General features: G+C 34.9%; 2 protein-coding genes across 3 annotated transcripts; one reads left to right on the top strand and one right to left on the bottom strand.

The window, feature by feature from the left end:
• The first annotated feature begins 1,957 nt into the window (after positions 1-1,957).
• On the top strand, positions 1,958-8,525 carry LOC114729233 (peptidyl-prolyl cis-trans isomerase FKBP43). Of its 2 annotated transcripts, XM_028916220.1 has the most exons (12): positions 1,960-2,095; positions 2,176-2,249; positions 2,460-2,505; positions 2,617-2,692; positions 2,955-3,091; positions 3,934-4,207; positions 6,508-6,717; positions 7,285-7,567; positions 7,666-7,753; positions 7,845-7,886; positions 7,975-8,023; positions 8,113-8,525. In XM_028916220.1, exons 1-12 carry the CDS (start codon positions 2,083-2,085, stop codon positions 8,192-8,194), a joined length of 1,374 nt encoding a protein of 457 aa, XP_028772053.1. In that variant the 5' UTR covers positions 1,960-2,082; the 3' UTR covers positions 8,195-8,525. The 2 variants fall into 2 exon arrangements, with proteins under 2 accessions (XP_028772052.1, XP_028772053.1); XM_028916219.1 differs by having other exon boundaries at positions 1,958-2,095; positions 2,460-2,692.
• Positions 8,526-16,470: 7,945 nt separating this feature from the next.
• LOC114729226 (receptor-like protein kinase) lies at positions 16,471-21,619 on the bottom strand. The gene is made up of 5 exons (XM_028916212.1): positions 19,122-21,619; positions 18,530-18,862; positions 18,215-18,294; positions 16,880-17,396; positions 16,471-16,805 (listed from the first exon to the last, which is right to left on the bottom strand). Exons 1-5 carry the CDS (start codon positions 21,613-21,615, stop codon positions 16,471-16,473), a joined length of 3,759 nt encoding a protein of 1,252 aa, XP_028772045.1. The 5' UTR covers positions 21,616-21,619.
• Between the last annotated feature and the right edge of the window lie 201 nt (positions 21,620-21,820).

Raw genomic sequence — 21,820 nt, 5'->3', positions numbered from 1 at the left:
TTAAATTTCAACGGGACAATAATTCAACATGTTTCACACAAGACAAACTTTGAATTGCATTAACTTTATTTTAAAAGACAACAAATTTTAATTTTACCCCTATTATATGTACATTTAAAAAAAAATCTACACTAAAAGAAATGCAAAACAAAATATATAGTACATTCATATTAAAAATTTAATGATATGACTTATAAATATGATAAAGAAAATCTTTTATTTTTGCCTTATAATTAGATACAAAAGAGCACCATCGAGTGATTCATTCTTCTTATGAGTATGTTTTCTCAATTTGTACTTGAATAGCCTTTTGTTGGTTGATGGTTCAAGAGTTTAATTTGTAAGTAGGTATTAATGAAACCTATTTCTTTGTCCAAGGTCATGACTCAATTATATCATTTGCTAGTCTTAGTAGAAGAGATTGATTTTTAGTGCTCAATCACACAAGCATTTAAAACTAATATCAACAAATGATTGCTCTATTTTTTGTCTTTTCTTATTTCTTTGATTACTGAATAATTTCAACAAGCACAAATTGCAATTTTTCTAGGCGTGCAATACTTGCCCATATTTTCAACTTTAGGAGATAACTAGAAACATTTTTTGGCCATTTGATTGGTAGGAATATTAGGTAAGGAAAAGATTAATCATTGAGAAATTTTTTGAGACAGATTTGTTATTAACCAATTTAATTGTGACCTGAAGAGATACGTTAATGAATTTTTTTGGGCAGAGCTTTAGGAGGCTTCAAAGGTTAAGTACAAACCAGCCTTGACGGAAAGAGGATATAGAATTTGGTTTCAATTATGGTAGGGTGTGGAATTTGATATTGTGATCGTGTTAATAATAATATATATTTTTATATTTATACGTTCTATATAATTTACTTTTACGATTATTATGTAAAAAAGCTATATCTTAAGGTTAAAATATACTAATAGGTGATACTTTAAATAAATCAACTAGTAATAAGTGATGTTTTTTAGGGGGACATTGACAAAAGTTTCTATAGAAAGGACTCTATAGTTTCTTTACTCGTAGAGAAAAAAATTTAAAATCTAGAACATAGACTATAGTATCAAGCATATACTCTCACCAATATATGGTATAAGTCATTCTTGGTATGATTCAAAATATAAATCACTTTGAAAATAATAACTACCTTTTCTTGGTTCTAATTAAAGTGACACATGTTATGAATTGAAAGAAAGATGTGTTTTTGTAATTCATGTGTTCATTAAATAATAGTGACAATATAGTTTTTTCAAGAGATAATTATCTTAGTAGTTGACGATATTATATGTCAACATCACATATGATTATTATACTCCTCCAATCCTTAATATAAGACCCAATTCTTGAATTGGTTCTAGTCCTAAATATAAGACCCATTTATCATATTTATCAATTTTCTCTAAATTACCCCTATGGATACTCTCTCAACCATAATCAAATAGAAGAAGGAGATAGGGTATTAAGAAAGATGATTATGGTATTTTAGAAAAAATACGTCACTTTTCTTATAATTAACTAACTTACCTAACTTCCTTAATCTAATCAAATTAGTTAAAAGGATCTTATATTAAAAACAGGAGGAGTATTAAATTTATTACATATGTATTATCACATCGTCATTTATATTTCAAGATCCATCAATCCTAAACCTTGAACATAGCTAGTATAGTTTTTTATACTATTCGTAATGAAGACAATACATATCAATATACCAATTTTGAATTGACGCAGAGATTTATAATTATAATTTCTGATAAGTATTTTAACAATTTTGCATGTTTGGCATATTTAAAAAAAATATGGTTAATGTGTGTTTTTAAATTCAAATTTTAACGATTGAACTACTATTAGTTCACCTGTGCCTCGTGGGGTAAGGCGTCTAGTTTAAAAATAAAAGAGCGTAGTCTTCCGCTTTCCAACGAGATAAAGGCGCGAAATGGGAATGAAGTGACAATAGACTTCTGGTCTGCTTTTTGGGGTTTATGAGGTTTTAGGGTTCAGCTTTTCCCGGAAGCAGCTGTTTAGGGTTTATGAGATTTTAAGATATTCGCTTTCGATTCGAAAACCATGGCTTTCTGGGGTAAGCTTCGATTTTATGTTGCTCGACAAATGATTAGAGACATAAACTCTCCTTGACTCGTATGTCTGTTTATGCCTTAGGAGTGGAAGTCAGACCCGGAAAATCTTTCACTCATAAATTTGATGACTTGAAAGGACGACTCCATATTTCAATGGTAATTTTCTTCAGCCGAACTCGTGATTATCTATATATAAATCTTGGAGAGTTTGTTGGTAAACTGTAGCTTGAGATTTTGACTTTTGCATGCATGTGCTGCTGCTTCTTCTTCTTCTCCTGCTCCTCATTATTGATATGCTACTTGAAGACATTTTTTGGTATAGGTTCTCCTTTTGTGGATTGTTAATCAGCTTTCAATTTTTTTTAGGCCACTTTGGGGGTTGGCTCTGTTCCAGCCAAAAGCAGACTTCAGTGTAATGTGGGCAACAATAGCCCTGTTTATCTATGTTCTCTGTCTTCTGGAACGAATGAGTCATTGCAACTTAATTTGGAATTTGAGGAGGTTGATGATGTCATCTTTTCAGTGATTGGTCCTCGGAGTATTCACTTGTGTGGTTACTATCTTGGTAGTGGCCGAAGAACCAATACGATTGAGGAGTCGTATCCTTGCCTTAATTTTGTTGCTAAGAGTTTTTTTGAACAAAACTAAATAAGAAACTAGAGTAGAATATTTGATAATGAGGCGCTTAAGTTTTCTGAGATCAACTGATTTTCCTCTGTTATTTTCTTCATGATTTCATATATACTTGATGGCATGCAAGTAGATAGAGCAGTAATGTCATTTCTTTTCATTTTTCTGATACCACCGACCTTTTGGTTGTGATTTCTTTCATTTCTTAACTTCTGCATCTGCATTGAAAAGAGAATCCTATGGAGAAGATATTGCAAACACCGAGACAGATAGATCTGATTGCAGCGGAGAAGATGAGTATGAGGATAGTTTTATTGATGATGATGCGAATCCAGAGGTCTACCCAGAATCACGTATTTCAAGTGAAGGCATGTTTTATTATTGAAAGTTAAATCCCTTGATGAATTGTCATAACTATGGAGCTTGTGCCTATCAATATATCAAAATATTATATTCAAACAAACCCAAGAGTCACCATTCCTTAAGGGTTTATTTGTTATCTAGGATGAAATGGAATGGTAATGTGATTTTATATATGAGAAATGACTTTCATGTTCTTACTTTTAAAGAGAGTTCACAAAAGATAAAATTTATTATGTAATAATTGCAAGAGTGTAATAGACATTACACAAACTTTTCTTTTCTTTTTAGGGCCAAATTACAATTTTTTCACTCTTTCTCTTTTCCATCATGGTACCAAATTTGACCTTGTTATCCTTTTAGCCTTTATTAATTCAAATGGAATCTGTGTGTTTTCTTAGAGTGTGTGCTTCTTAAAATAATATAGATATATTCATGCATTGCCAGGTGACTCTTCTAGTTTTATCTTAGTTTCTACTTATTTCCATTGACGTTCAAAACTTTTGTTGGGTTTTACTTGTAATGTGCAGGTATTTATGAATGATTTTCTCCGAAATGATAACCATGGAGTATCTGTCTATATAATCTTGTCTTTTGTTGGTAAATAGGAAACATTAATTATAGCATCTAAAACAGTTTTGTAAGCATCTAGCTTATTGCAATGTCTTTTTTAAACCCCAAGCATCAGACCATTTTGTTTTAATTTTTCTTCTCCCCCCCCCCCCAACATTTTCTGATATTTATGAATGATATCCCTTTAATCTCTTTATTTTCCCTTGTATTCTCTCGATTGATGATTGTGAAATTCTCTGGATCTTTTGGTTATCATTTTTTTGTGTGATGGTTATAGAGGAAGTTTCACATGTTAACAAACGTAAAGGTAGTCGCCGCCGACTACAGAAGAAGCACCAAAGAGTAGATTCAGATGATGACAGTTTGCCAATTTCATCTATTTACAAGAGTAAAGCTTCTGCAAAGGTTTTGTCTGAGGAAATGGATGTTAGTGATGACGGGAGACAAAGTGATGCCAGCCACAAGAATGGTGAAGATGATGGCAACAACGCTATTAAATCAAATTCAAAATCAAAAGCTGGCAATGGTCCTCTAGATGCTAAGACACATAGGTTACATTCTAAAATCTCTATCACTGTTCAAATGCATATAAATTTCTTCTCAGCTTTGAGGTCTAAGGATACATCTTTACGTTTTCTTCTCTTTGTTTATAAATTGTTTTAACTGAAGCAGTGGAGCTAAGTCTTTGGGCAGCTTAGGAGAATATCACACTGATATCAATGTGAGGAGTGTTCGGAAATTGGAAAAATATTAGAAAGAAATGGAAGAGGGTGAATATGTTGAAGCAAAGGATGCGTGCAATGACCAATTTATGAAACTTAATAATGTGTTGGAAGGAGAGCCAAAAGTGGAAAATATGGTCAAGGACCTTCTAATAATAAATAGACATAGCAAGGGCCAAGCCTGTGATAATATTTGGGCCATAGTATTTCAAATTTTTGGTTTAAGGTTCTTGATTGTAGCAGCATTGGGCTGAACAAGGCTAGACTAATTTGGATATTTACTCTTAATTAAGCATGGACAACTGGCTTATTACTGGAACCTAGTCAATAAAATATGCAATTTTAGAAGTTTTTCATTGGCCATTGAAGTTTAGAATTTGGAATCAAAACATTTTAAGGCTAATTGGTTTGTGGGGCTATGGTGAAATAGGAAGAGTTCCTGAAGCTGTTATGTAAGAACAGTAAACCATGATAATTGATAATAGCATCGTACAGTGAGGATCAGCATGTGAGAAAGTCGTAGAAGTTACAGGAATCTTATCTAGTGCGTGTTTGGTAAGATATCTGGACTCCTGAGCCTCCAACAGGGATTTGAAAAGTGTCTAGATCCTATTGGTATCCATTGATTTTACCTCTTTAGTTATATTATTTAAATGTATATAAAATCTATCCATATAAAATATTAATCTGTTTAAAATAAATTTTGGAATTTTGGAAGGCAATTGTCAAACAGTTCATTCCATATGGCTAATATGCTCCAGCTTGGGGGGCGTGTTAGAATATTATTAGCATATGTTTCTTCTTATCAAAGTTTCATGTTCACTGTATCTCGGTCTAAAACTATACATTACAACCTTCAGTCTTGTAAATATCTGTGTGTAACTCATGCCTCTAATGGAAACATTCATCTCAGTTTCATTCATGGAGTAATATTGCACTTCTTTGTGGTAAGGGAAGAAGAAAACTATCAACCATTAAGCTAAGCTCACAGTAAACAAAATGCATGAAAAATGACACCCTTCCTCCTGCCTTTTCAGGTTGGGCACTTTTTTAGATCACTACTGTATTATTACCATCCTACTTCTTTGTCAGGAACCCGCCACAATGACACCCTTATGACTCTCCAATGATACAAAATTGGCTACTGCCTCATAAATTCCTACTCTGCCCTTCTCTTGTCTCCGCTCAGCTAATAATACCTTAGACCTTAGATATCTTCTTATTATCTTCTTACACTAAGCCCATCATTTACCCTCAGCATTAGCCCTTTTCTTAGTCTCATACACGTGGAGCCAATTGAATGCTGGATCCATCATTTGCCTTCCTAGTAAAGCTAACCTTGTTTTCACGGTGGAAGCTGCAAAATTTTTGTTTTTGCTTGAGCATTTCCCCATATATTTGTCACTTTGGGCAGACCCTAAGGGAGGACCTGCTGCTGCCCATCAGTCATGGTTCTTGCTTTTTTAATATATTCAGGTGCCACCTGCAGCTCCACCACCTCTTGGTAATTTACCTGTGAAAGTGTGCCTTAATGCACTTTTTACCATCTTTTTGCTAGTTGCAAGCAACTCAATGTTCTCACACAGTTCAATAGAAAAGGAAATCAAACTTTGCGACTTTCATAAAATGCTTGTCATTTGACGAATTTGTCATTATATAAAATCAACTTCAATGCTAAAGGCAACATTCTAGATAAGAAATCCCACCCTTTCACAAATGTATTTGCTTGGTGCCTCTAAGATTTTTATTTTGCCAAGTCATCAAACCTCCTAAACTTTACCCTATGTTTCTCCACTAAGATTTTCTCAGAATGCAGCGTTTATCTTAAGTGAAATGCAGGTAAAAAAGAAAAAAGAAATTAAAGAAGTGGAAAAAAATCAAACCTTGTGATATTTTTACAATTTTTAGGAGAGTTTGAGGGATTTCCTAGACGGATCTATAAAAGAAATGAGGCAAATTGTTACATGATTTGTAGATTCTGTCCAGAAAGAAATTTGTAGAGTTCTATGTGAAGAAATGGGAATTAGAATGCACAGGGGTTTCAATTAGTAGCTTACTGAATTACTCTTTTGTTTGTTTGTGTTTTTGGGTTCCTCATTCTTTTAAAGTTAACTGATGCTCTCTGGCAGGGATGTTGCATTGCCTGCCACTGTAGTAGGTCCTGTAAAAAGTGGAGGAACAAAGAGGAAAAAGAAAGAACAGGCTTCCAAAGATTCACATTTTGAAGATGACAATGCTTACTGTAGGGAGCCCAAAGCCCAGAGAGAGGCAGAGACTGATATTGCTATCCCCAAAGTTTCTGAAGGAGAGAATCAAGATTTGCTGCCAAACAACAAAGAGTGAGTACAAGTAAAACAATACATAAAAATGGAAACTAAGATGTAGACATAGTTTTAATGTTTATAATATGTGCCTAAAGCTTTCTAAACTCATAATTTCAACTTGGAACATATTGTATAACTTGTTCTTTCTATAGTCCCTTGAGGATTTTCAGAAGTGTTTCCGAAAAATATGTTTATTTATTAAAGGGTAAAGGAACATTGACGATTTTGTATGTGTAGTTGCTTATGTTCTAGATGCAGAGTTCCTAACAAAAAGAAGGGTTATTGTGTTTTTGCTAGAAGTAATTGTAAGGAGGTTAAATGTCGAAGTTTCCTGGTATGGCATCGGTCAAATTACCAGAATGAGTCTAAAGCTGCCGGAAATCATATCTCTCCACCTTGACATTCAAGTTGTGAGAGAAGTTCTGATTTGTTGCTTAGTTTCTCTTCTGAGAACCTTCTTGTTTTCTCTTTGAACTTGATGAACTGTCTTTTCTTGTGTGTGTTTAATGCAATCTGGATGGTCCTTAGATATACAATCTTGTCAATTTCATATGTTTAACTTAGTTAAAATGTTTTGCACAGGAGTGGGGACAATGGCACTCATGACTTTCCTGATGGAAATCAATCTGGTGATGGAAAAATGAAAAAGAGGAGGAAAAAAGACAAAAGTCAGGGGGATGTAGAAGTTAATACTTCTGACATGCCTCAATCAACTGTTAATGAAGATATTAAGGCCGTGAAAAAGGATGAATACATTATGGCTGATGCGAAGCCTTCTGAAGTTAAAACATTGCCAAACGGTTTAGTTATTCAGGAGCTAGAAAAGGGGCTAGAAGATGGAAAAGTTGCTGCATTAGGGAGAAAGGTAGTTGTCTTGAATCATTAAAATTATTCAGAGCCCGCCCTTATGAAATTAACCAAAAGAATAGCAGATTTGGGTTGACAAGTATTCCGTGGTTTCAGATTAGCGTCCTTTTCACTGGCAAGCTCAAGGATAATGATGAAGTCTTTGAGACAAATGTTGGTCATGCACCTTACAAGTTTCGCCTTGGTACTGCCGGCCTACATAGCCTTGTGTTACCTGAGTATGACTGACTTTATACATGACTGACTTTACATGTTTCTTGTTCTATCATTTTCAGGCAAAGGACAAGTTATAGAGGGTTGGGATGTTGGCCTTGAAGGTAAGTTATTCCGACATCTTTGTGAAGCGCTCTACCATGGTTTGCTTGCTGTATAATGCTAATAGAGATGCATACATATGGTTCTTAGGCATGCGAATGGGAGGAAAGAGAAGACTCATAATCCCACCGTCCATGGGGTATGTTGTTAAATTAGCATCCTTTCGCATGTTATCTTATATTTCTTTTGGATTCCTTGTACGTATCATGTATGCTTTGTGCATGTCAGGTTTGGTAGTGAAGGACACGACACAAAAGTACCACCAAACTCGTGGCTAGTTTACGACTTTGAATTGGTTAAAGTCCGTTGACTGAAGCAACTGGTCATGGCTGATATCATTTTTTGGCTGAACTTGGAAAATTTTGGGGGAGAAAATCCTGGAGATTCCAAGCTACACTCGTTATTCTCTTTGTTGGGATTGAATCTGGTGCAATATAGCAGTAGGTAGTTTGAGTTTTTGTTGTAGAAAGATGGCAGAGGTATATCACTGATCGAAATATCAGGTTTTTAGTTCTTTTTCCCACTTGAATGCCTATGAGAACAGATGATTCGGGGGGGGGGGGGGGGACAAGAAGAAAACAGAAATCTACTGGATCCTGCACCATCGAGCACAATCATTTATGTTTGACCATCGGTTATCATCAAGCCATTGTAGAACCCGGAATTTGCAACATCTTGTATGCCTAAATTAAGGTTTTTGCCTTTTAAAATTGAGTACTTGAAAATATCTTGCACTTATTATTAACCAACTGGAGCTGAAATAGGAAAGTAAATCTAGCACATCACAGTCACTGTGATGCATGGAAGCACAAGAAGGAAGAAATAAGTCAATAACATAAAAAGAGAAACAGGGTAAGAGAAAGGGAAAGAGTAGAGCCAGAGTGAAGAAGAGAATATCCCAAGAATGCTACGAAAAGGGAAGATCAATGAAATCAGAGCGCGGGTTTGGAGCAGATTGTCCACGTGGAATAATGTGGTACATTGATGAGATCCATCGGCTCCAAGAGATGCACTTTAAGGAAACTCGAAAAAAGATTAAGTTAAACTTCAACCGATTGGATCTGTTTCCTTGCACCACATTGCCTGATTAAAGGGGGAAAGAGCAAGAATCACTATAGGGTCCCAATGACTTAATGAAATTATTAGAAATGTCTATAAGAATTGAGCATAGAAAATGGCAGCAGATTCACGCTGCACGCTTGTTATTGAAATTTTTTTGGTTATTACATTCTATTTGCAACATCAAGATAATTCTCTCAAAACAAAAAATAAAAAATAAAAATAAAACATTCAAGTGATTCATGGGCTATGGCTGGTCAGGACTGAGGAGCCATGTTTTACTCGTGAGCTTCATCAGCTGCTGCAGAGTGGGTTCAGATAGCATTCTTTTGGAAGGTTGCGGGCTTGCTTTCTGAAACTTGTCAAGCCTAGAGTTGAACAATCATTAATTGCTAATTTGAAACTAATTCAAGAAAGTATGCTGCTGACTGCTTTGGCTGCGGATGATAGCTGTTGAGTATGTCTGTAAGTAGCAGCAACATGTCAGCATAAACTTACAATTATTAGTTCCCAATCCCATTATCTCAATCTGATGGTATAGGTAATATGTTTTACCTTTGATTTTTGATACTTTGTTGACGTATATCATGGAATCTGAATAGGAAAAAGAGACGCAGCATTTGATTGTGATAGTGATATAAACAAAAAGATGCTGTTCACATTAATCAAGTACGCAAATAAACTATTTTTTTCGCCAGGAGCAAATAAACTATATGATATCTTTGTGCCAAGACAAAGAAATCAGAAGTTTATTTTCAAATCAGAAAGGAAGAGAGAACTCGATCTAGGATCAATTTTTGTGACATATAAAAGTTAAAATTGAGAGGACCTGCCTTCTATTCTAACATGTGTTTTGAGTAGTAAATCCCTTTTTAAACAACTGAAATCTGAACTGAAATTATTGATGGCAAGCATGTCTAGTTACCGACCATTTGAGCTCTGAACCAACCGTACTTCAAGGCATAAAAAAATGAACGACAATAGCGTAAGTTTGTACCCGGTAACTTTATGTACCGCACCACTGCTGACACATCAAGGCCTTTCTAATGATTTGTGCAAGAATCAAACATTAGCAGGTAAGAGAAGTAACTTCTTGGTTAATATGCCTTTTAGCTTCCAGTGCTTTGACTTCATGTCACATCATATTTACAATTATTGTATTCGGCCCTGTTACGACCAAATCTTGGTCATCTTCTAAAAAAGAAAGAAAGAGGAGTTGTCATTAAAATTTTAAAAGGTTAATTTTGAAAACCTAAAAAATATGGTCTACAAAAACAGGATAAGATTTAGGGTCAATGGTGTATGAGAAAGGTGTTAGGCACTCCACAACACCCATTCAAAAAAATGATTACCCTAAGTCAACTATTCAAAATTAATATGGTCTTTTTATCATGTTTTAAGCACTTAAGAAAAATAAAGCTAGAACCAAAGAAAACTTTTTATTTGCAAAAAAAAAAAATTATTTACAAATCTGAGCTTGGCCTAGGATAAAAATCTAGGACCTATGTACCTTTTAGAGGGATCAAAACCCACTTAGTTTGGGAGTAAATTCCTGCTGGAAGAGGTGCCCACATTTCGTACCCAACAGTTCCTTGAATAGGATTGTCTCCAATAAGGGGATATCTATGCTTTAGCAAAAAAAAATATGTGTCACTTAGTTGACATTTTTTAGAAAATATTTATTCAATTGAAAAATATTTTTTGGGGGTTGATTTTTTTTAATATATGAAAACAAATTTTGCATTTTTATTTAAAAAAATATTTTTGAAAGAACTTTTGGATTATCCTCTTAGGAAAGCTTCCATAACCTCACACAGAAGAATAATCATTCGAGCCTGCAGCGGCTTTAAAAACCTCACACGGCTCTGAAAAACATTTTGAAATTATATATATACGTATTTGAAAAAAAGACTTTTTATTTTATTATTTATTTATAAACATGAGGCCAAAATTATTTTCTTTGTTTTTTATTTCAAAAAGAAAATTTCCATAGCCACATTGGTACTCTTGTGGAGACTCCTATAGTCTCAAACGGTTTACCAATGAATCTAGATCCTTACAGAGGTTCTGAAAACCTTACACGATATAGATCTTAAAAAAGGAAGCGCTTTCACAAAAAAAAAAAAGAACACCCAAAAATAGTTCATCATGAAACTCAAGTTAAATATAATAAATAGGAATGAAAATTCAAGCCTGATGCTTCACTTATCAATTGGTAAAAAAAACAAAATACATGATATAATAAGCCAATAATAATTAAAAAAAAAACTATATACACATATTAGCAAAATGACATGAACAAAAATAAAATTAAAAAAAAAGGAAGAAAGTAGATATCAAAGTGAGTACATACGGAGGATAATAGATAAGGGCATATTTTGAACAAAATCAAAGAGAAGGGGAGTAGTGGGAACTAACTCAAATTATACTTGATTCAACCTTCTAGCCATCACTGTTCAAGCTCACAAATATGATAATAATAATAAGAGTATAGGTTTTCCTTAGGTAGAAGAAAGAAGAAGGCTTTCTTTGGGTAGAAGAAAGAAGAAGATGAATAATGGACTTACCTCTAGTTAGGCATCTCTCTCTCTTCCTAACCCAACTCTTCTCATCAAATAAAGTGACAGAAAAGCTCTCTACCTTGCCTTTTTTTTCACTGTAAAATTCTGAGCGTCTTTCTTCAACCCTCACTCTCTTATTGATAGGTTCTACCTAGGATTTTTTAATTTTTCTTTTATTTTTTTTATAATTTTTCTCAATTATGACTCATAATATAACTTTCTATTTACGCACCAAATTGTCATCAAATTGTGATTTTTTATGTTAATTTTTTTTAATTTTTACAATTATGACCCCAAAAGGTATTTCTAAATTGAGGAGTCAATCATCTTAAATGAGAAATTTTGATTTTGATTTTTGAATTTTCTTATTTTCTCTTTTTAAAGACTCCACTCTGTATTTCCTAATTTGGAGTTTATCTTTTATTTTATTGCTATTTATTGTAAGAGGGATATTCTTATTTAATTGTTCTTTTTTTATTTGCCATATACTAGATTTCTCAAACTTAGCTTCTAAGAAAGAATCAAAGAGGATATTAATATTTTATTATTCATTTATTTATTTTTATTTGTTTATATTTCTATTTAATATTTATTGTGGAATTCGGACAAAATCGGGTGTTCAGTGTTCACAGCCCCTATTATAAGTTCCCTCTAACTATTTCACCAGAACTAAGAAGAGGTGATTGACTTGAGTCATTGACTGTCTAGAAATGAAAATTTTTCAAGCCTTACCCATATTTAAGAGCACAAGAAAAACATTATATTAGGCTTCAAGTCTGTAAATTGTAATAGGGGTAGCATTTGGAAAAAAGTTAATTAATGACCCACAAAGCGACTTATATCTTGGACCATCAATTCCTTTTAGAAGGTGCCTTGTATAAGGGATTGGAGGAGTACATAGAACTGTAATGCTTTTCTGCATTTTAATAGGAAATTTTCTGTCCTTTATACTTGTTAGATCATTTAAAATGGCCTTGTGTGATATGAATTTGCATTGTTGATTTCAGTGTTGTCATATGGATATGTTAAGGACTGATGGACAAGGCAGATTAAAAAAAAAAAAAAATACAGCCGAACATGGAAAAAAGTTTCTGACCTGCGAAGTCCATCACAGACTTCTGATTTTCTTTATCCATGCATTTTTCAGTTTTATTTGGATATGAAGTTTGTCATATCTTTTGCTCTCCAAGGTCAGTACTTTTCACAGAATTTGTAAGGAGTTGTTACTGAAATAATACTGAAGGCATGGGCAGGATTTTCTGCAACAGGGATGGACCCATATAGCAGGGTATTGTCGCTAGATGCCTTAGCATGAGCTCTGATATTTCACCTTTTAGAAGTGATTACACTATTCCTTGATGTTTATATGGTGGTCAACGCACGTCTAGATTCGCAAGACGTGTGAGCTTTAGCTTTTGCTTCTCCGTCTCTGAAAAAATATTACAGTTCATGCTAGATAGGTCCTTAGGGAAAGATTTGTTAATAGCAGATAAAATAATGTCGTGATTACTTTGGATCTACAATCCCAAGTCATAACTAACTTTAAATGCAGAGTATCGGACAGCGTTTAATATTCTGTGTTAAAAACATCTTTTCCCACATGGTAGCTAACATCTCAGTTTGTGCCCGTTACCATATTTTTTTTTTCATGTTATCTGTTGTGCTTGGTTTTATGGCATTATAGACAATTGCTAATGCACCATTTTTTCATCTGCAAACTGCATGAAGATGAATGATTTAACCACATCTCTCATGATGCATTGGAAAGATTGAGTGGAAAACCAAAAGAAATAAAGACTTGTCAATCAAACCAATAATGGCCAAAATGGTAGGGTTGTATAATTGGATTCGGGGAGTTCTTCACGCATAAGAACAGGAGATCAGAGCATGGGAGGTTTCAAAGAACAATAGTTCATTTATCTACAACCCGCGGAACCTATCCCTCAGTCAATTACCTGAGAGTACAGCATCTCAAAGATTTGTCAATCAAACCAATAATAAGCATATGGTGCTCAACTGCTCATAGCTGTGATCAGTGTTAAACGAGAACCCATGTGACTTGTCTAGTGTGCGGAATCTTATTAACCTGTACTATAAAAGTGAAAAAAAAAAAAGGAAAACGAAAACAAAATGTACCGAAGCTTAGAATTTATATTCCATAGTGACAGCTTTTACCAAACATCTTGTTTAGAAAAATGACACAAAAGGGACACTTTAACTTGGAAATGTCAAAATAGTCACTTGAATTTACAAAATCCCAATTTAAGTATAAGTGACTAATTTAGGATTTGTAAATTTGTTGAAATGACCAGATTATCCTTTATTTTATTTATTATTTAAAAAAAACCGAAAGCTGCCACTGGTCGGCCATTAGAGCTCCGGTGTCCACGGCAGCCGTCGAAGCTCAGGTGGCCACTATCACCGGAGCTCCTACGGCCGGCAATAATTTTTTTAAATTTTTTTTATAATTTCAGTAAAACGGTTGACAACTTTTATAACGGTATTAACAAGTTCAGTATAGCAATTAACAACAGGTTTTTTCAGAAAATCCAAAATGTAGCATTTGTACAACTTTAGTAATGCCGTTAACAAGTTTTGTAATTCTATTAACAACTTCTGTATAACATTTAATAACAAGTTTTCTCAAAAATTAAAAAAAATGGCATTTTTATGACTAGCAACTACTTTTTTTTAAAATTTTTACAATCTCAGTAAAACGGTTAACAAGTTTATAACACTATTAATAAGTTCAATATAGTAGTTAACAACAGGTTTTCTAAGAAATTTAAAAAAGTATCATTTTTACAACTTTAGTAATGCCGTTAACAAGTTTGGTATAGTATTTAACAACAGGTTTTCTGAAAAATTTAAAAAGTGATATTTTTATAACTTCAATAACACGGTTAACAAGTCATGTAACAATATTAACAACTCTCATAAAGGTTGATGTTTTTAATATTAGCTCCCTATGGAAGTTGTACAGCAAAATGTTTCCACTTATTAGACAGCTATTGTGGTCATGAGAGTTGTTAATATCATTATATGACTTAAAAATGTCACTTTTTAAATTTTTCAGAAAACTTGTTGTTAAATGTTATATCGAACTTGTTAATAGAGTTACGAAACTTATTAACAACATTACTGAAATTGTAAAAATGCTACTTTTTGAATTTTTTGAAAAACCTATTTTTAACTACTATATTGAACTTGTTAATAGCGTTACAAAACTTATTAATTGTCTTATTGAAGTCGTAAATTTTTTTTAAAAAAATAGTTGCTAAAGTTGTAAAAATGCCTCTTTTTTTGAATTTTTAAGAAAACCTGTTGTTAAATGCTATATTGAAATTGTTAATAGAGTTATGGAACTTGTTAACGGCATTACTGAAGTTATAAAAACACTACTTTTTGAATTTTCTGAAAAACCTGTTGTTAACTGTTATGTTGAACTTGCTAATAGCATTACAAAAGTTGTTAATCGTTTTATTGAATTTGTAAAAATTTTTCAAAAAAATTATTGCTGACTGCCGGAGCTCTGATGACTAATTGTCCACCGTCCTCTGACGGCGGCCACTTGAGCTTTGACGGCCGCCACCAGCACCAAACCTTTGACATCCAGCCTGCTGGTGGGAGCTTTTGATTTTTTAAAAATAATAAATAAAATAAAGGGAAATATGATCATTTCAATAAATTTACAAATCCCAAATCGGTTACTAGTGCCTAAATTGAGATTTTGCAAATTTAAGCTACCATTTTGACATTTTCAAGTTGAAGTGTCATTTTTGTGTTATTTTCCCATCTTGTTTCAACAAAGTAATATTTTAGTCGACTTGGATTATTTTCACGCTATTTGACTCTAATATTACACAAGCTCTCCCATTAAACATTTGTCTATTTACAAATATACATATGAACTCTTTATAATTCATTCTATTTCTAAATGTTACGTTATAATTATTAATCAATTAAAAATAAATTAACTCCACAGTGCAATTACTTTTTTTTTTTAAAAAAAAAATTCTTATGATCAAAGTATACAAAATGGTCTCATCCTTTTTTCCGCCAGAATGGTCTCCCCATATAACAGGCCAAAATATTCTAAATACTACCATGGGCCTAACTAAATATAAGATCTAGACAAACTAAATCTTATCTTTAAGATCAGATGTAATATTTTACTATATATATTTTAATGTGTTCTAAAATCTTAATTTATACCTGTATTTTAAATATTCTACTCTGCGTATATAATACATATATACTACTAGTACTACATATGTGATGGCATATGCTCGGCATATACATAAAATCATTCATCAGTTTTATCCTGCTAGCCTAAATTTTTGGGGTTAACCGTCCTTTGGCAGATAATATAAAGTTATAAACAAGGGAGAAAAAAACGTAGATACAAAGTTGCCTCCAAATCACACGAAACAGGATTGCGGGAGAGAAATTCCCAAGGATGCTATTAAGCGAAAGTGACTACACGTGTAACTTAGTACAGAGACGTAATCATATATTTAAAGAATAGAGCTCAAATCAAAATCTTTGGGTCTCAAAACTAACCAATACACTCCTCCCGTCCTTAATATCCTCTTCATGTTAATGGCCATGTTGGTGGGTACTTGGTAGTACCTTTCTTTTCCCAAATTTGTTCTTTGGACATATCAAAACATTCCATGTCATGAAAGTAGACATATCAAGTCCCAACCAATATATATACAAGTAATGTTATCTGACTAATTTCAGTGTGTGTGAATGACTTGTGCATTGAGTAGTTGGAACTTGGAAGCTTTTCACATCTTTTGCTTGGTATGGTTATCTATTTCTTGTTTTTCCTTTTTTGGCAGAATCTATAAGTTTATTGATAAATCTATTATAGATAGTCTCAATCATGTATCTGTCTTGGTGCGTCTCCGAGGCATGCAAAACACTTTGTTGACTTGTCTGAGTACTCTTGAATTTGAATTCAAAAACCTAGTAATTGCTTGATAACATCTCTCATAGTGGGTCTCATGCATGGATCTGTCTCGGTGCACCTCAAAGCCAAGGAAAGCACTTGGGTGACTTGCTCAAGTACATTGGAATTTGAATTCAAAACCTCCTCTGCAAGTCTTGAATCAACAATTTTTTGAATGTCCCCTGTCTCCTCCCACAGATTTCTGACCCAAACCCCTATCTCAGTTCCCCCCATATACAATGAGTCTATTGCCTTCTTTCGGGTTATCAGCTGAAGCAAAACTACCCCATAACTGTACACATCAAACTCCCTAGTGATTGTTGTTGCATAAAGATTTTCTGTCCCTGGCCGATGGGAAGATGTTATTTTATATGAGTATTTGGAAATGGAAAAGAAAGAGAAGGTTCACAAGAAGTACCTGATGTGTCTAGAATAGATGAGGATGGTGTTGTGTCAAATTCAAACAAAAATTGGGCAGCACTGAAACCAGCAATGCGAGGCTCCATATCAGAATCCAGAAGTATATTTTTTGTCTCGATGGCAAAGTGCACCATGGGAGGATCATAATCATGATGGAGATATGCCAACCCTTGAGCAATGCCAATAGCTATCCTATAACGGACATCCCACTTCAGGGATGGTGGGGGGTTCTTTCCATGCAAGACATCATGTAGGCTTCCATTTGACAAGTACTCGAACATGAGAAAAGTTTCATCTTTTTCTGTCCAAAGCCTATGCAGTTTAATTATATTTCGGTGCTTAACCGTTCTATTCATTTTTTCTTCTCTCGTTATACTTGAGGGATACCCCGCAGACAACAGCTTCTTTACATAAACGGCTTCACCAGTACGTAACTCAACTTTAGAAAGAACTCCAGGAGTTCCTCTGCGGACGATATGCCGATTGTTTGAATTGGGAAGGATCCCGCCTTTCTCCTAACAGATTGGAAAACATTACACAGAAAAACTTTCAAAATAAAAAGGAAGAATAATAGCACTCAATTTAAGAGATGCTTAAATAAAAAATATGAACAAGTAGATAAAGAGAAACCACTAAATAAAGGTCTATATTACACACTATCAAACTGGGAGTGCCTTGGCACAGTAATAAAGTGGTCATTTGGGTTCGAGTCATAGAAACAGCCTCTTGCAGAAATGTAGGGTAAATCAGCATACAATAGACAAGTAGGTTCAACACGTAGTCGGAGTTTCATGCATCAAGCTGTCCCTTTCTAACACTAGCATCAAATCTAACTTGCCTAAAACTTGGCACTGATTACTTTATATGTTTATATACGTGCAAGCATACATACATATAAAGAATAACAACCAGCACAGACATCACAATGATCTCAATTCTCAAGTTCACCCTATTCAGTTTTATCTTGCAAGGCCTTGTCTAGATTTTTGGCTATTGATGGCCCTGCTCTTCACACAGACCTCCATTTGCTATCAAAGAGTAAAGCTAATTTCTGTAACCAGAGGAAAAAAGTAAAGCTAATTTTTCAAAATGAGATGCCTAAGCCGTTTACTTTTCCCAAGAGATTTTTTTTTTTGGGGGGGGGGGGTTTACCTGAAGTTCATAACAGATTGGCTTCCCTCAAGTTCAAGATTACTAGACTATTGGGATTCTCTATACCTCGCAGTTTGTTCATGAACACTTGCATAGTAAACACAAATAATAGAATAAGGGGGAAGTGGAGTTTTCAAAGCTATTTTGACAGTAGTCTTGCAGGCTAAACCAAATGAATTACCTCAGAAAATAGAGAGGCCGCAGCGGTCGCAAGGGAAATTCCCAAATGAACCGAAGCTCCGTCGTGTTGAACAAAATTTGCTGCATCAGTTAGGCAACACATTAGTCTCAGAACAGAAAGGAAGCACGATTACATGACTTATGTGATTTCCTTATTTCTGCCAAGTTGTGCTTTGAAATTACATGCCCATTAAACAAAAATTTGTCAATAATTGATACAAACTAGTAGCAGCAAGCATAAAGCAGAAGGAGAGGAGAGAATATAACGAGATGCCGAAGAAAGAACGGAGAGGGGCAGCAATGATGCAACTCCAACCTGGATCAGTGGGTGTTTCAAAGAAATCAACAACATCAATCATTTTCAGTCTCTTTCTCGGATCTTTCTGAACACATATTAAAGCCACCAAAAGCGTCTTGATAACTTGTGCCTTCACATGTACATCTGAAAGCTCCCTTGTAAGGCTTGAATCAACAATTTCTTCAAGGGTTCTTGTTCTTGTCCATGTAGATTTAAACCACCCTGCTAAAGTGGTTTGCTGCTCCACAAATGAGGAATCTAATACTTTCTTTCTGGTTATCAGCTCAAGCAAAACTACCCCATAACTGTATATATCAAGCTCACACCTTGGCACTACGTCATAAGCAATCTCTGTCAAGAAAAGCATTCACAATATAAATCGAAAAAGAAATTACATTTTGGCTTTTATATTCATTTCTTTATGGGAAAAACGAATTAGTAATTGCACAATGGGGAGCAAAAGGGCGACACCTCTTTTATCTTGCACACTTACCTTCACGACTAGTTCATCATCTGCATAGATATGATCTTCCCATATGCCGAAAGGTATTCTAGTTTTATTAACATGTCACAAATAGGAAATGAGTAAGTCCAGAACAAGAGAAATTACCTGGTGCCATAAAACCAGGTGTACCTATATGATAAGTTGACCGCATGCGCACCACAGTAGATGACTGATTCAAAGCAAGGGAAATACCAAAATCTGTAATATAAGGCTGCATATCAGAGTCCAGGAGTATATTCTTTGGTTTGATGTCTCGATGCAATATGGGAGGATCGCAGCTGTGATGAAGATGTGCTAGTCCTTTTGCAATTCCAATAGCTATCATATAGCGGACATTCCAAGCTAAGTATGGTTTTGGATTGCTTTCATGCAAAACATCGTGAAGGCTTCCATTTTCCCTGTATCTGCTGATGGTTAGACCATACTCCTCGCCCATCAAGAAGCCTAGGCATCTTGCCACATTTTGATGCCTAATCTTCTTAGTCATTTCAACTTCCTTAATCAAATTCAATTTCCTCCGATTGCTCCGTGCAAATTCAACCTTCTTAACAGCAAAAATTCCGAAATCAAGTTCGGCTTTATAAACAATTCCATGCCCTCCTACGCCAATCACATATTGATCATGTAGATTCTCCGTAGCATTTATTAGGTCAACAATTCTGAATTCTCCTTTGACATCTGAATCAAAAGCCTCTTGCGCTTCACAGTCAGCATTACCTTCCCCCAAGATGAGACCTCGAGCAATATCATTGTAGTAAATACGTCTCCGCCCAAAAGGCAAGTACTCCTCAAATCCTTGACCAAGGACCACCTCCTTAGATTGTTGGCCATAATGGTGGTCATAAATTAGTAGTGATACTGACAGGCAAATGACAAACACTACAAATCCTAGCACTATGAATAAGATTGAACGTTTACTGCCTTTGTGATCAGTTGATTCAGAAACACACGGTTTCAAGAAGCTAGGTTTTTTGCAAGTGGAGGCATTTGAGGTTGAACAACGGACACAGAGACCAGGGTTGCCAATGAATGATGATGGCAGCAAATTCAGATGTTGTATGTTCCACTCTGGCAAAGCACCGACAAAAGAGTTGTGTGATATATTGACTTCAGTCAATGAAGAGAGATCACCAAGAACATGTATGCTTCCTGTCAAATTGTTCAAGGATATATCCAAAATTTGCAGCTTTTTCAACTTCCCAATTTCTAAAGGAATCTCACCTGTTAATTTGTTCGCACTCAAATTCAATCCATACAACAGATTCTGCAATGATCCCATAGACGCTGGAATTTTTCCTCCAAACATATTTCCACCAAGTTGCAGCTGGAGAAGCTGGACATATTCTGAGAAGAAAGATGGGATAACCCCACTAAAGCGGTTCTCTCTTAAAATTAATACGGTCAGTGCTTTCCAACTCCTCATACTTGATGGGAATGAACCATTAATAAAATTGAATCCCACATCAAAAGTATCCATTTTGGTACAGTACGATAACTGCTGTGGCAATGGACCTTCTAGGTTGTTGTGAGCAAGATTCAAAACTTGAAGGGGCCAAAGGTTTCCTAGCTCTGAGGGTATAGGCCCAGTAATGTTGTTTGTGGACAAAATTAAAGCAGTGAGATTTGTACAGTTTCCTAAACTTGATGGAATTTCTCCACTAATATTGTTCCTGCTGATGTCCATGTATATGAGATTCTGATCACCTTCAAACTCAGGAATAGATCCAGAAAGATTATTTTCATTGAGAACCAACCTCCTAAGAGTCGCGCATCTTCCCAAATCTTGAGGTATGCCCCCTTGAAGTTGATTAAGACCTAAACTCAGAGTGCGTAGTTGCTTACCAAAACAAAGATTTGGAGGGATACCACCCGTAAACTTATTATTCATCAAGTCCAGCTTCATTAAACTGCTATTGATTCCCAAGCTTTGAGGAATTGGTCCAGAGAACTGGTTGTCAAACAATGAGATATTTTTCAGATGCTTCAGCTCTGTCATCTCTGAAGGTAATTTCCCTGAAAGGCTATTATTATGAAGAAGAACATGCTCAAGGTTCGGAATCTTCCAAATGGTAAGTGGAATTTCGCCTGTCAAGTGGTTGAAATACAATTCAAGGTCCTCCAATTTACTTAGTCTTCCCAATTCATTTGGAATGGCTCCTCCTAGTTGATTGGAATATAAACGTAACGACTTCAAAGATTTGCAATTACCAATTTCTGGAGGTATGTTTCCAGAGAAATGGTTCTCAGAAAGATCTATATGCTCTAGCAGACTACAATGGGCTAGCTCAACAGGTATTGTTCCTGAGAAACCATTTCTTGCCAACAAAAGGTTCTGCAACTGAGTCAACCGTCCAATTTCTGGTCCCAGTTGACCAAAAATCTGGTATGCAGAGAGGTTTAGAAGACCACGTTGCTGTAACGGTTGCATTGTATTCCATGAGCAATGGGTGGAATCAGAGGAATTCCAGTTTGACTTTAAGGAAGGAGGCGCAGAAGTCCAGTGGTTGAGAAGAGACAATAGAGTCAACCCATCTGAACTCAGGGCAGAAGCAACATATAAAGGGGCAAACAAGCATAAGAGGAGAAATTGGAGCTTCATATGAAAAGGGAAATCTCTCTTTGGGAACCCACAAAAAAAAAAAAAAAAAAGGAATTTTCTACGCAAAAACAGGAAAGGCTTAAGAGAAGCAAAACGTGCTCACCTTGCTGCAACTTAGAACAAGTAAAAGCAATTGCAGGGGTTGTATAGGTATTTGAACACTGTCAAGGAGGAAGCTGACTAAATGTGAAGGAGAGGAAGTTTG

The sequence above is a fragment of the Neltuma alba genome, unplaced genomic scaffold, assembly GCF_004799145.2.
Source record: "Neltuma alba isolate B1F8T4 unplaced genomic scaffold, ASM479914v2 tig00012615_pilon, whole genome shotgun sequence".
Taxonomy (NCBI): domain Eukaryota; kingdom Viridiplantae; phylum Streptophyta; class Magnoliopsida; order Fabales; family Fabaceae; genus Neltuma; species Neltuma alba.
This window is presented reverse-complemented; position numbering and strand designations above follow the sequence as displayed.

What these genes read in the sequence shown, in the direction of transcription:
- LOC114729233 (XM_028916219.1), top strand. An exon ending in GACGACTCCATATTTCAATG is followed by an intron (nt 2,250 to 2,459) that starts GTAATTTTCTTC and finishes AATTTTTTTTAG; the next exon opens with GCCACTTTGGGGGTTGGCTC. An exon ending in TTGCTGCATTAGGGAGAAAG is followed by an intron (nt 7,568 to 7,665) that starts GTAGTTGTCTTG and finishes CCGTGGTTTCAG; the next exon opens with ATTAGCGTCCTTTTCACTGG.
- LOC114729226 (XM_028916212.1), bottom strand. Translation starts at nt 21,615, where the DNA reads ATGAAGCTCCAATTTCTCCTCTTATGCTTGTTTGCCCCTTTATATGTT. An exon ending in ACCTGGTTTTATGGCACCAG is followed by an intron (nt 18,863 to 19,121) that starts GTAATTTCTCTT and finishes TTTTCTTGACAG; the next exon opens with AGATTGCTTATGACGTAGTG. An exon ending in ATCTATTCTAGACACATCAG is followed by an intron (nt 16,806 to 16,879) that starts GTACTTCTTGTG and finishes CCCATCGGCCAG; the next exon opens with GGACAGAAAATCTTTATGCA.